The following is a 14466-nucleotide window of genomic DNA, read 5'->3' on the forward strand; positions in this document are numbered from 1 at the left end:
AATGTCACTAGGATATATCAGATCCAGGACTTAGAATTAAGTTCTCGTAGGCCCAAGGCTATTTTTGATACAATTTTTATGATGTATTTTATGCAATTTTACTTCAAGTCCAGTGTTCTGCCATAGAGGTCACCTCACCAATTCAATCCTGTTTTTACTATTTCTATTTCTATGAAGCTTTCTCCAACCATTCTAGTCTACTTAACTACTCCTTTTCTCTGAATTTTCATAGCACTTTAAGTCTATCTGTAACACTTTTGTGTTTAGGTTATAAAGTAGTGATGGTTCCAATTAAGTTAGAAAATATCTTAGTGGTCACTGCCAAATTACATTTAGAGTTGAGAGAATATAGATAACAAAGCTGATTTTCCTTGTCCCGATTATTACTTAATTGAGATGATGTTCATTATTACCAAGGAAAGAGCCTCTCCTATTGTATTATATTTTTCTCTACTTTGATAAAAAGAAAGTTTTTAAAGGCAGAATACATACTCCTTTTGTATCTTCCACAGCTTTAGCTGTGTTGAATAGCTAATCAAGGTTATATGTTTAGAAGTGATTTATATAAGGTAATTAAGATCCAAATTATTTAGAACATTACATAAATTTAAATATGCTATATAAATATGTAAACAGCTTAATAGAGGGTCCTTTTTTGTTTTTGTCTTTGTACTCGCTATGCCTAATATAGTTCCTGGCCTACTGAAAAACTTTATAAATCTAGAATTTGGAAAGACAGAGAAGAAGGTGATGAGCATCTTAAATGAGAAGGACATGAACAAAGCCTTAGAGCTGGAAATGTTCTGGCACTGAAGGAAGGCTAGTCTAGCAGCATCTAAGGTTTCCTATTATGGACTAATGGATTATATGGGGTGGGCCAAGATCAAGGAGAGCCTTATTAAATAGTCCAGGCTGTATTATAAGCAAGAGAAGAAGGGTGATTCCTGAGCAAGGGAAAAACCTCATAGAATTGCTGTGTTAAGCAAATTAGTCTGATAGTGATATGTAGGATATATTAAAGGGGAGGGAAACTGGAGTTAGGAGACTTTAAGCAGGAGTTCATAAGCACATGATTTGGGATCGTCCCAGTGGAAATAGAAAGGAAGAGACAGATATATGAGATATTTAAAGGGATCTAAAGGATTTGATAATTAATTTTATAATAATATGGCAAATTTATGTGGAGCTTCAAAATTTATAAAATATTTTCTTCACAGAAGCATTATGAGAGTAAGTTCTACAAGTCAGTGGTATCCTTATTTTACAGTTGAGTATAAAAGGAAAAGGAGAGGCTAAGTGACTTGCCCAAGGTCATATTGCTATGAAAATTAGTATCATATTCAGGTCTCGAATTCAAGCCAGCTGAATGAATATTAAGTGTTTTTTCCACAGTTTTTTTCTTATGTTGTTTGTTAGTCAAGCCAGTGTGTTTTACATCAGCAGAAACTGTGAAATAGTTTTCAGGGTTCATAAATTCAGAGAGCTGAGAGGTAGATTTTGAAAGGGAGAGGGCAAAGCGTTTGTATAAGGAATTCTGAGGTACCTTAAAGTCTGTCTTATGGTGGCATAGAATTGGAAACTAAAGGAATGTTCCTCAATTGGGGAACTGCTGAACAAAATATGGTATATGATGCTGATGCCAATACTATTGTGCTCTAAAGAATGATGGACAGGATGATTTCAGAAAGAATTGTAAAGACCTATGTGAACTGATGCAGAGTGAAATAAGCAGAATCAGAAATGATCAAATGTGATAGACTTTGCTACTAACAGCAATACAATGATACAAGACAATTCTGAGGGAGTAATGAAAAAGAATGGTATCCATCTCTAGAGAAAGAACTGTTGGAGTAGAAATGCAGATGAAAACATAGGATTTATCACTTGTTTTTTTGGGTATATGATTTGGGGTTTTGGTTTTACAAAATCTTACTTCACAAGATTACTTACAGAAATGAATAATATGGAAATAAGTTTTGCATGATAACATATGTATAACCCAAATTGAATTGCTTGTCAACTACGGGATGGAAGAGGGAAGAAGGGAGGGAGATCACACGATTCATATAACTTTGGTAAACATGTGGAAATTTGTTATTAAAATAAAATAATGATTAAAAAAAGACTAGGAACCTGGTACAGAAGAAAAACGAGGTAGATACATTGAAATCAGACATTGAAAACTTTTCCTTGAAGGGCTCATTCATGAGATAAAGACAAATGACTGAAATAGAGAAAAAGGAGAAGAGAGGGTGAAGGAGGAGCACATTTGAAAGTCAAAAGCTTAAACTGTTTATGGACTGAACTTCCCTTTAATAGAGAAATATCTTTCCCACAATTTCCCACAATTGGTCCACTATGAAGGGATCCGTAGGGCTTTTGTTTTCAAATGCCCTACATAAATAACCCAGGAAATTCTAAATATTAAGGAACTTTCTTTGAAAAATTATAGCAATGAAGATAAATGTACTAATCCAAATCAGAAGTCATATGAATGACTGATAAAATCACCTGCGTTAATCAATACTAGCAGGGCCAAAGAAAACTTAGATTTGAACTTTGGGAAGAATAAATGTTAAGTTTTACTGCTGAGTTAAAAAATTTAACTTCACAAGTACAAGATAGTGGACTGAATAATAGTAGCTCAACAGAAAATATTCTGAAGACTTTAGTGTAAAATAAGCTCAAAACAAATTAGTGGCATTATATATGAACAATAACTAAAAAAGCTAATGAATTCTTAGGCTGCATTAAGAGAGGCATAATATCTGGGACTAAGGAACATGATACAGTAGGGTCTTATTTTATGTGACCAATATGTTCCAAAACCCTGGGTTGAAAATCATATAATAGTGAATCCCATTATTTAATAGGTATTTCTTTTATGAATATACCTTGGCACTTTATGACTTTTCTTAGGTTTATCAGGGTGTTGCCAGCATCACTACTCTTGTACTTTGGGGCCATTACTAATAACTAAATAGTGTTACTGAAACAGAGAGAAACACTGCTCTGATGCAGACATGACTTTTAAAAGTGAGAACTCCAGACAAACACTAACTGTTTGGAGTAAAACAATGTAACAACTCACACTAATGTATCTCAGAGTGAGACTAATTGGGTGACCTGCTTTAAGACTTTATGCTACTTGATAAAATGATGTGGATTTAGCATATGGTTTTAGAATGTTAATTTACATACTTTTCTGCCTTTATGTTTTTGATGGCCAATCACATAATACTTGAATTCACCTGTGTTGAGTTCACATAAAATGAGATCCTATCGTATTCTGTTTCTGGTCAGACCACATCTGAAGTATTGTGTTCAGTTCACATTTTGGGAAGACCACTGATGAACTGGAGAATGTTCAGAGAAGAGCAATCAAGAAGATGAAAATATCCTATTGTCCTAAAGATCGTGTCATATGAGAATCGTTTGAAAGGACTACATAAGTTTAGCCTAGGAAAGAAAACTCTTGAGGGAGACATATTCAAATCTTTGAATATTTATTTTGTGGAAAGGATTATATTTATTCTTTACTCAACAGACCAGAACTAGAAACAATAGAGAGAGATAAATATGATATTAAGAAGACTTTCCTAATAGATGAAACCAAAATTGGGACTAGCTGCTTAATAGGAGTAGGAAGAAGATTCTCCTCTCATTGACAGTCTTTGAGCAAAGATTGATTGACCACTTTGGATAGGCTTTAGAATGGCTTATTGTTTAGTTTAAAATAGATTACTTCTGAGGCCCCTTGAAATTTTCCAAATCTGAGAGAAATAAGTTTTTGTCCTAGAACATAACTGAAAAAGTTACAACTACCTAGAATTTTACCATAATGGTAAAGTTTAAAATTATCTAGCAATATGGATAACGACATAAACATATAAAACAGAATTTTCAAAGGCTGAAAAATTCTAATGTGTTTGCCTCAGGAAAGGCAAAAGTGTAATTTGTTCATTTCTATTTATGTAAATTTCTATTTGTACTTTTAAATACTTTATGCTCTTCTATTTATACCTTGTGAGATATTGTCTTAATTTTCTCTGCATCCAAAAATAAATGAAAATATATTTGGATTTTACATTTAAAGTAGGCCAATTAACTGTCCATACTAATATGTGTTATCAAGGAATAAGATAACCTTGCTTAAATTATTTCATTCTGTAACTTTTGGGTTTTTACCTTTTACATACGATTCAGTTTTAGATTATAGACTGAAAGAATTCTCAGATCTTTTACTGTAATCTTCAATCGGTACAGAATTCCATTGGATAGCATTCTTGACAACTTATGAGATTGATTTAAATTTATTTGAAAGCAACAAGCTATTTTTCAATCACAAGGGGTATCTTAGTTTTTTATAGGACTTCATTATGTTTTTTCATTAAAATTTAAGAGAAAGTAGAATAGGTTATGAAAACATAGATTACAAAATTTAAAACCCACCGATAAAAAGCAAAGATAAAATTCTTTCTTACGCAAGTTGAGCAATACCCTTTTCCAGATATCTTCTCATTCTTTCATGACAAGATTTAATAACATCAACTTCCTACTCAATTGAAAGAAAAATTTTGTTAATGCTTTCTACTATCAATTTAGATATAATTCAAAATGATTTAAAATATCAGTGTCAGAAAGAGCATATTTATTTGACCGGTAACTAATTAAATACAAATAGTTACAATATCAAAATTTTAATTCATAACATACTCTTTTCATATGTCGATGCTCTTCTGAAATAGCCTCCTTTGCCTGAAAAGAAACCGTGGTACTTTTAGGCAAAATACATGAGTTCATAGAAGAGAGCCAGGAAAAAAATTTTGAGAAGGAAATAAGGTTTAAATTCATTAAACTATTTTTGAGTTAGAAAAAAGTTTAAAAAAATTTTTTATCCACTCAGAATTTTTATAAATAAAAAAAAATCAAATGTTGGTTTGCTTTGAAAATTTCAAATTTATTTGAAAAAGTATTTTAAAAGTAAAATAGGGGAGAAACTTTACAAATGAATAATAAAAAACTAACATTTCTATGTTGTTTTAAAGACTGCAAAGCATTTTACCAAAATTAACTCATTTGATCTTTAAAACAACCCTGAGTGGTAGGATGGTATTTTATAGATATGGAACTGAGGCTGAGAGAGGTTGTAACTTGCCCAGGATCATACAGCTAGTAAGTGATTTCAATTTAGATCTTCTTGACTCTTAAGACCTACGCTGTATCTACTGTGCCACCTAGTTGTCTACATATATTTTAAAATGGATGTAACCAAGATGTTTCAGTATATTTTTAGGTAGCCTTTTTGTGTTGTATAGTATAGCTAGACTTAATATTATGCTTGTTGTTGTTTAGTCATTTCAGTTGTACTTGACTCTCCATAACCCCATTTTTGAGTTTTCTTAGTAAAGACAATAGAGTTATTTTTCATTTCCTTCTTCAACTCATTTAGAGATGAACAACTGAGGCAAACAGGGTTAAGTGACATGCTCAGGGTTTCAGTACCTGAGACCAAATGCGAACATATAAAAATAAGTCTTTATGATTCCAAGCCCAGTACCACCTATCTGTGTCTGTGTTATAATAAGTATAGCTAAAAAATTCAATTTATAACTTCCTCTTTTCCTTCCAATTTTTCTGAAATTGTCCCCTTAGGCCAAAAAACAACAATAATAACCTAGTGTTTTAAAAACAAAAGTAAGTAAAGAATCATATCATCTGCAAAATAGTGATAAGCATTGTATTGAAGCGATAATGGACATCCTTGCACTGTACTTGATTTTATTGGAAGTTTTTTAATTTCCCCCTCCTACCACCCCATTACATATAATGATGGCTTTTGGTTGTTTTTGTTAGATTTATCTTGGTCTGAAAGGAAGTCCCCAACTATCATAGTTTTCTTTCTATTACTCATTTAGCTTTTCCTTTAAGTATTTAGATCAGTGGTTCCCAAACTTTTTTGGTCTACCACCCCCTTTCCAGAAAAAAATATTACTTAGCCCCCTGGAAATTAATTTTAAAAAAATTTTAATAGCAATTAATAGGAAAGATACATGCACCTGTGGCCATCACCGCCTCCCTGGATTGCTGCAGCACCCACCAGGGGGTGGTAGTGCCCACTTTGGGAATCACTGATTTAGATATATATATATTTATATATATGTAATGGTATATATACTATACCATATGGTGCACATATGTTAAATATTCATATTAATTCCCTGTCTATGGTACCTTTTGACCTGTAACTTACCTGTTTAATTTTTTAAAATCAAGTCTATTTTTGTTGTTGTTGTTTTTTTGGTCTGAGATATTGATTGATAACCCTGATCTTTTGAGTTCAGCTGGAGCATAATAGATTTTTTTCTAGTCTTATTTTAACAGTGTGAAATCTTTATTTTAAAAGTTTCTTATTACAACAACAAACATTGTTGGATTCTAGTTCTTAATCAGTTCTGCTATCTTTTCTATCTTACCATTCACATTTATACTTAAAAATACTCCCAGATCTTCTGGATGTTTTTAGTTTTCTCTATGACTCATAACATTGAGATCACCCTCTGTATCACTTGTATCATATTCCCCATTAGAATGTAAATACTTTCATTCTTGAGTAATTCCTCCTCTTCACTGTCCTCTTCATTGCACTCTCTATATTTCACAGTTTCTTTTTAGCTCTGTTTTTTTTCTAAGGAATGCTTAGAAGTCCTCTATAGAGGACCAGCTCTATATTAACAAGGATTTTTAGTGGCAGTTGATAAGGACAAAGCAGAAAATTGAGAACAGAATGGCTAATGGTTAGCTCAAAACTGCTCCAAAAAATGTCTCTGAGCATTTTTATTTTATACCATTTCAAAAAACAGTTCCTCACAAAGCATAATTGAGTTTCATGGCTGCGCAGACACAACAAAGTTACAGAATTACATCATGATTAGTATATGGCTTACAAAAAAATGTTCTCATGAAGATTATGCCTGGATGAGACAAGGTCCAAGGTTAGAAATGAGCCTCATTTTATCTAAAAGTTATGTTAGTAAAAAGCTTCCATACTTCAAAAGACATAAGATTGTGGGGTGGAAAGTACCTAGCTGAATGTGGAATTTGTCTGGCTCTGCCTACTTTGTCTTTGGGCTGCCTGGGAAAAAGATACAGGGCAGCTTCTGTAAATTTCTGCTTTTTTTGGCTCGGGGAAAAACTGTTAACTCCTTAACTGTTGGTTTACTTATAGAGTACTTAGAGGCTTTCTATAACTTGAGGCTATCCTAAAAAACTAATTTAATATGTTTTCAATAATAAAAAGAGCCATTGGGAGGGGTCCAGCTTTTTATCTCAGATAGGCCATCTACCAAATAGCCTGGACCTTGATGGGGTACAGATAAAAATATTCTAAGGATCCTGTTTCTCTGAGTGGCTTCTGACAGTCCTCCATTTCATTAAAAATCCAATCATTCCCCAGCCCTCCCCCCGCAACCTCATAGGATTATATTCAGTTTTTCTGGGTTATTTTATCTTTTGGAATGTTGTATTCCATAATTTCTATTTTATAATAGTAGCTGTTATATTTTGTGTGAGCCTGATAATGGAATTTTTTAATGCTTTTTGGCTGTGTGCAGTATTTTTTTCCTTAACTTGAAAACTTTTTGCTGTGACACTATAGGAACCTTTTATACGGGAGTTTCTTTCAAAAAGTTACCAGTGGAATCTTTTTATTTTCATTTTACCTTTTGCTTTTAATACATCTTAACAGCTTTTATTCATGTTTTGTTGAAAACTGCTTAATTTTATTATGAGACTTTCAGGTAATCCCATGATTCTTACATTATTTCTTTGGTCAGTTTTTACAAAATGAGATACCTTATATTTTTCAATTTTAAAAATCTTTTGACTTTATTTTAATAACTCTTGCCCTCTCAGATGGTTATTTCTTTCTACTTAGCCCATTCTAATTTTTAGGAAGTTTGTTACTTGAATAAGTATTTGCACCTTTTGTACTAAGCTATTTTTTTAAACACTTGCCTTCCATCTTAGAATCAGTACTATATATTGGTTCCAAAGCAGAAGAGTGGTAAGGGCTAGGTAATAGGAGTTAAATGACTTGCTCAGGGTTACATAGCTAGAAAGTATCTGAGGACAGCTTTGTGATCAAGCAGTTGTTTTTCTTCTGTGTTTCTATTCCCACAGTTCTTCCTCTGAATGTGGATAGTGTTCTTTCTTATAAGACCCTCAGGATTGTCTTGGATCATTGCATTGCTGCTAGTAGAGAAGTCCATTACATTCCACCACAGTGTATCTGTTTCTGTGTATGATGTTCTCCTGGTTCTGCTCCTTTCACTCTTCATCAATTCCTGGAGGTTGTTCCAGTTTGCATGAATTCCTCCGGTTCATTATTCCTTTGAGCACAATAGTATTCTATCACCAACAGATACCATAATTTGTTTAGCTATTTCCCAATTGAAGGGCATCCCCTCATTTTCCAATTTTTTGCCACCACAAAGAGTGCAGCTTTAAATATTTTTGTACAAGTCTTTTTCCTTATGATCTCTTTGGGGTATAAACCCAGCAGTGGTATGGCTGGATCAAAGGGCAGGCAGTCCTTTAGAGCCCTTTGGGCATAGTTTCAAATTGCCATCCAGAATGGTTGGATCAATTCACAACTCCACCAGCAATGTATTAATGTCCCAATTTCGTCACATCCCCTCCAGCATTTATTACTTTCCTTTGCTATCATGTTAGCCAATCTGCTAGGTGTGAGGAGATACCTCAGAGTTTTGATTTGCATTTCTCTGATTATAAGAGATTTAGAACATTTTTTTTCATGTGTTTATTAATTGTTTTGATTTCTTTATCTGAAAACTGCCCATTCATGTCCTTTGCCCATTTATTGATTGAGGAAATCATTCTTTTAATGTTTGATAATGTAATTGGTTTTGTGAGGGGGTGAAGGAAAGTAAGATTAGTTGCATGCCAAGTTCATTGATTTCCTCTGTCTCTGTGTCTAGAGATTAATATCAGTGAACTGCCTGATGAAATAGACATGTCTTCCTACATGGAGCAGACTCGGTAGAGGACTTGGCCATCCTTGGAGTGTGACTCTCCCTCCCCAGGAACCAAATATCCAGGGGTGGGGGTGAAGGAGACACTACTGCCACCGCCTCCAGCCTTAATGGTCCTGTACACATCACCCCCCAAAATCCCTCATTGATTTGCCCTGTTGATTTTTTTTTGGCAGTTCGGGAATGAGGAGATGGGTTAGATGACAATCCTAGTTTTTATTGATTAAAAACTCACCCAACAGTGTTTGTGTGATATGATTGTCCAATTGAGACTTTGCCTGGAAATCATTTAGGAAAAAAAATCTATTAAAGTAAGTTGAAGCCAGAATGTAAGTAAATTCCTTCCAGGTTCCATGATCCTTTTCAGGGGGTATTAATGGGATTTGAGCACAGAGATCTTGGCCAGGGTCCAGAGGAACCCACAGGACTGTACTAGTTCTGCTCAGCAGCTTGTGGGACTGCTTTGGGCCCCCACCTTTGTGATAGTTTTCCTTTCTACCATCCCCAAGAAGCCATCATTGCTGTTGCTGCTGCTGCTGCTGCTAGGCCCCATTCTCTCTTAGACCAAGGAACAGGGTTGTCAATGATCTCATCGACACCAACCCTCCCCACTGTAGGGGGCCAGCAGCCCCAAATGCACACCCTCCTCCAGTGACCCTTGTGGAAACCATGGGCCAGGACTTGCACCTGTTCCATCCCTGCTCTGGCAACCAGTTATGAAGAACCTTTAATGCATGAGGAACCCAGGCCTCAGGATTTCTACAATCCTTCCAAACAAAGGGCCCCCAAAAGGGTGGAGCACCCTCACTACTGTTACTCTCCTGAGTCTCCCAGGGAGAGAGCAAAGGGATTTGTTTTAAATGATTTGATTTGGCTTCATTTTTGTTACAAAAAACCTGTAACTCTTGCCCTTCACCACTCCCCTCCCTGTCTAACCACAATCTAGACCAAAACACACAATGACCTTTGGTTTTCTGCTGGAATTGAAACATTTTGGTACAAATTTAAGAGCCTAGGCTCTCCTGGGCCTGCAATTCAAAGGTCTGAGGAGGAGACCAGGAGGCAAAAAAGAATATTCATTGGCCAAAAGACACAAAGAGATAAATATTTCCTCCAAAGTAATGCTTTGGCTATATTATGTTGTCTCATTGATGTCATTACCTTTCAAAAAATTATCAATTTGTAAATTATGTTTTTTCTTTTACTCACTTATTCTTTAGGATTGGCTTAGTTTCCAATTAATTTTTGTTATATGCTTCAAAGAGCCAACATTAAATGCAATTCTATTACGTTATGATCCAAAAAAGAATATATTTAAAATTTCTGCTTTTCTGCATTTTTATAAAGTTTTTTTAATGCCCTAATACATAGTCAGTTTTTGCCTAGGTGCCACATACAGATGAGAATAGAAGTATACTCCTTTTTATTCTCATTCAGTATTTTCCAGTGTCCTCTGTCTAAGTTGACTCCCTCTGATAAAGTTCTGAAGAATTAGATGTATAGCACCTTCATGATTTTTGATTCATATTTGTGTTTTCTGCTTTTATTGAATTTTGTGTATGAATGGCAAATCTTCTTTTGCTGAATTTGTTTTTTTCACCAGGAAAGTTTAAAAGTCCTCTATTTCATTAAATATCCACTTTCCACCCTCAGATATTATAATGAGTTTTTCTGGGTAGGTCATTCTTGCTTGTAATCTTGGCTCCCTTGCCTCCCAGAATATCATGTTCCAAGCCCTCCATTTTTATATGGTATTGTATCTTATGTGATCCTTACTGTAGGCTCCATAGTATTGAAATTGTTTCTTTTTAGCTGATTTTAGTATTTTATCCTTGGCTTGAGAGTTCTCAAGTTTTCATTCTTGGATTTCTTTCAGGAGGTGACTAGTGAATTTTTACTTTCTACTTTGCCCTTCGGTTCTATGATAACTGGGCAGTTTTCCTTTATACTATCTCAAAATATGATGTTGAGGGGTTTTTTTTTTGGTTCATGGCTTTTGGACAGTCCAGTAACTATTAAGTCATCTCTTCTTGATCTATTTTTCTAGATCAGTTGTTTTTTCTATGAGATATTTTCTTCCATTTTTTTTTCTTTTTTTTGTTTCTTAATGGTTCATGGAGCCATTAACTTGCACTTGGGCAATTCTAATTTTCTAGGAGGTATTTTCTTTAGGGAGGCTTTGTGGATCTTTTGTCATTTGGTCAATTCTGATTTTTTTTTTAAACCCTTTCTTTCTGTCTTGGAGTCAATACTGTATATTGGCTCCAAGACAGAAGAGTGGTAAGGGTAGACAATGAGGGTCAAGTGACTTGCCCAGGATCACACAGCTGGGAAGTGTCTGAGGCCAGATTTGACCCTAGGACCTCCCGTCTCTAGGCCTGGCTCTCAATCCACTGAGCTACCCAGTTGCCCCCCAATTCTGATTTTAAAGGGATTATTTTCTTCACTATTTATTGTGTCTCTTTTACCAAGCTCTTAGTTTTCTTTTCATAATTTCCTGTTATAGCTCTTATTTCTTTTCCCAACTGGTCTGCTATAGTTTTAAAAAATTGTCTTTTTGTTATTTTTATTTTGTTATTGTTATTTTCTTTAGCTCTTCTAGGTATATTTGTACATCTGTCCAAGTAGATGTTTCCAAGTCATTGTCTTTTGAATTTTTAAGTGTCACAGAGTCCTTTGGCAATCTGGTGAAACTTCTAGACCCCATCTCAGACTAACATATTGGATTACAAAGAAATTACATTAAAATAGAATTATCAAAATAATTTAAAAACCAAAAATATTGACAACATTACTATAGACTGTCAAGATCTTTTTGGATTCTGTGTTTTAAACTATTCCTCCTACTTTGGTAACACTTGCAAATTTGATGACTTTGTTATCTCTTTCTTTATGAATTATTTATTAAAATGTCAAAAAGCATATATCCCTAGAGTATCCTATAAGAGACTTCCTGCCATGTTAACATTGAACCATTAACTACTATTTTTAAAATCTGATAATTCAACTAATTATTAATCCATTTAATTATATGATCATCAATTCTATATCTTTCCATCTTCTCAGAAGAATAGCATGAGATATTTTATCAAGTGTTTTGCTAATGCAGCCTTCTTGTCTGGGAAGATTGCCAGGGAGATTCATTGGTGCCAAATGTATCTATGGCAACAGAGTAGACTTTTTACCCAGAGTACACAGCAACTCTGACATTTTAAATGTGTTATTGAGAACTGTGGGAATAAGAATGCAAAGAATCCCTTTTGATAAAAACCACACAGAGCAGCAAGGCAGACTGGGATGGGATTTAGGAAGAAAGACTTCTTTCCCCAGGTATGCTATTCCTGCCTCCAGAACTCTTGTTAGATGACAGGTTGTTGCCACTAATGATGGCAATCTGATTTGAGGTACTGGTCTAAAGAGATTTCTAGAGCTGATATAGTAGGGCTGATGAGGTTATTGGAGAAGTTTCTGAGCCATATACACACATCAAGGCAATAACTTCCTTCCCTCCCTCTTCTCTCCCTGTAGGGAAGGCAGACCTCTATTTACTGCACAAATGATTAATTTCCTGCCTGTCTCTCCCCCATCCTATAAGGAATTAAGGGGGGAAAGCCTATTCTGTTTCCTACTGGCTATAGGGCCAAACAACTGGCATCCCAAACAATTTATTGCTCAGTTGTTTACTGTTCTTTCATTTCTAATAAATATATTACCATTGCTATAAAACAAACAAAAAAACAACAACCTGGTAGTCACCAAATTCTGACTAGCTATTGTTTTTTTATATTCCGGCACTGAGGGAAGAGTTTTTGTTCTTAAAAACATTTTTTTTAACTCTCCAAATGGAAGCTGTGGTGAGATTATGAAAGAGGTTCTGAATCCCCATAGAAGGAGATGAGAAGGGGAGAGGGGGAGAGAGAAAGATTGTCAGAGAGAGAGGTAGAAATGTGTTTATTATCATTATCCTAGACACAAATTCAGAAGCCCAAGTAGGGAAAAATAAGCCTCAGGGTGACAAGTGAAGTTGAAGCCTAGGGCACTGAAACTGTTAAAGCTTTCTACTATTTTAGCCTAAGGCTGCAACTGTTGGTTAGGGACTAATGCTGCTTTCCTATGAAATTGCTAAAGCTGGCTGCCATTTTTGGCTTTGCTCATTGCACTGAAAGGATTTCTGTTTAACCATGCCCTAGATTATGGGGTACCCACTTAATTTAAACTCTTGTGCTATAATAAAAAGTGCTGTTACATTTTAATGTGTTTTATTCTTTTCAAGTCTACAAGTGTTATTTCTAAGTCAAAGGGTATGCACCCCCACCTTTTAATAGCTTACTATTCTTGTTTTTTCAAGTAAAAGTGTTAAGAAAATTAATCTGTTCCTTCTACTAGTGTACTCCACCCCTCAACTGACAAAACTAAAACATCCAAACAAATCACTCTATAGCTATATAGTCTGGCAGAACAAAATTTTACATTAATCATGTCTGAAAAAATAATCAATCAATAAGTATATACTCTGTTCCAGACACTGTGCTAAGTGCTGGGGATACAAAAAGGGGGAAAAGACCATTCTTGCCTCAAGGAGCTTACTGTTTCATAAGGGAGACAACATGCAAACAAATATATACAAAGCAAGCTATCCACAAGATAAAGAGGAAATAATTAACAGAGCGAAAAAACTAAAATTAAGACAGGATTGGGAAAGCTTCCAGTAAAAGAAGAAAGTTTAGTTGGGGCATAAAGGAAGCAAGAGAGGCCACTAAATGGAGTGGAGGAGCAAAAGCGTTCTAGTCATGGGAGATAGCCAGAGAAAATGCCCAGAACCAAGAGATGGAATGTCTTGTTCATGGAAAAGCCAGGAAGCTAGTATCACTGGATCAAAATGTGGCGGGAAGTAAGGTGTAAGAGGGCTAGAAAGTTAAGAGGGGACACTCTTAATTTCCAAATTTTGGTTACAATGGAAACTGTTATATTTTTGTACATATAGATCCTTTTTCCTCTTTCCCCTTTTCTGATTCTTTGGAGTATAGATCTAATAATAATATATCTGGATCAAAGGATATGCACAATTTAGAAATTTCTGGACATGGTTCCAAACTGCATTCCAGAATGACAAAAATACTGATGCATGTTTTCCCATAGCCCCCCCCAACATATATCATTTTCCTCCTTTACCATTTTTTCCAGTCTGCTAGGTATGAAGTAGAATTTCAAAATTTCTTTAATTTGCATTTCTCTAATAGTTCGTGATTTGGAGTATTTTTCATATAGTTATTGATAGATTAGATTTCTTCCTCTGAAAGCTGTTAGTTCATATCCTTTGGCCATTTAGCTATTGGGGAATGACTCAGTCTTATACGTTTGAAATGATTATATATATATGTGTGTGTGTATATATATATATATATATATATAT

General features: G+C 34.7%; 1 protein-coding gene across 1 annotated transcript in view; it reads right to left on the minus strand.

The window, feature by feature from the left end:
- TEKT3 (tektin 3) overlaps positions 1–14466 on the minus strand; it is a 64187-nt gene that overhangs the window by 16979 nt on the left and 32742 nt on the right. The window contains exon 3 of the mRNA XM_044675990.1: positions 4485–4555. Within this exon, the coding sequence (XP_044531925.1) occupies positions 4485–4555 (71 nt within the window). The remainder of the gene's footprint in view (positions 1–4484; positions 4556–14466) is intronic.

The sequence above is a fragment of the Gracilinanus agilis genome, chromosome 4 (assembly GCF_016433145.1).
Source record: "Gracilinanus agilis isolate LMUSP501 chromosome 4, AgileGrace, whole genome shotgun sequence".
NCBI lineage: Eukaryota > Metazoa > Chordata > Mammalia > Didelphimorphia > Didelphidae > Gracilinanus > Gracilinanus agilis.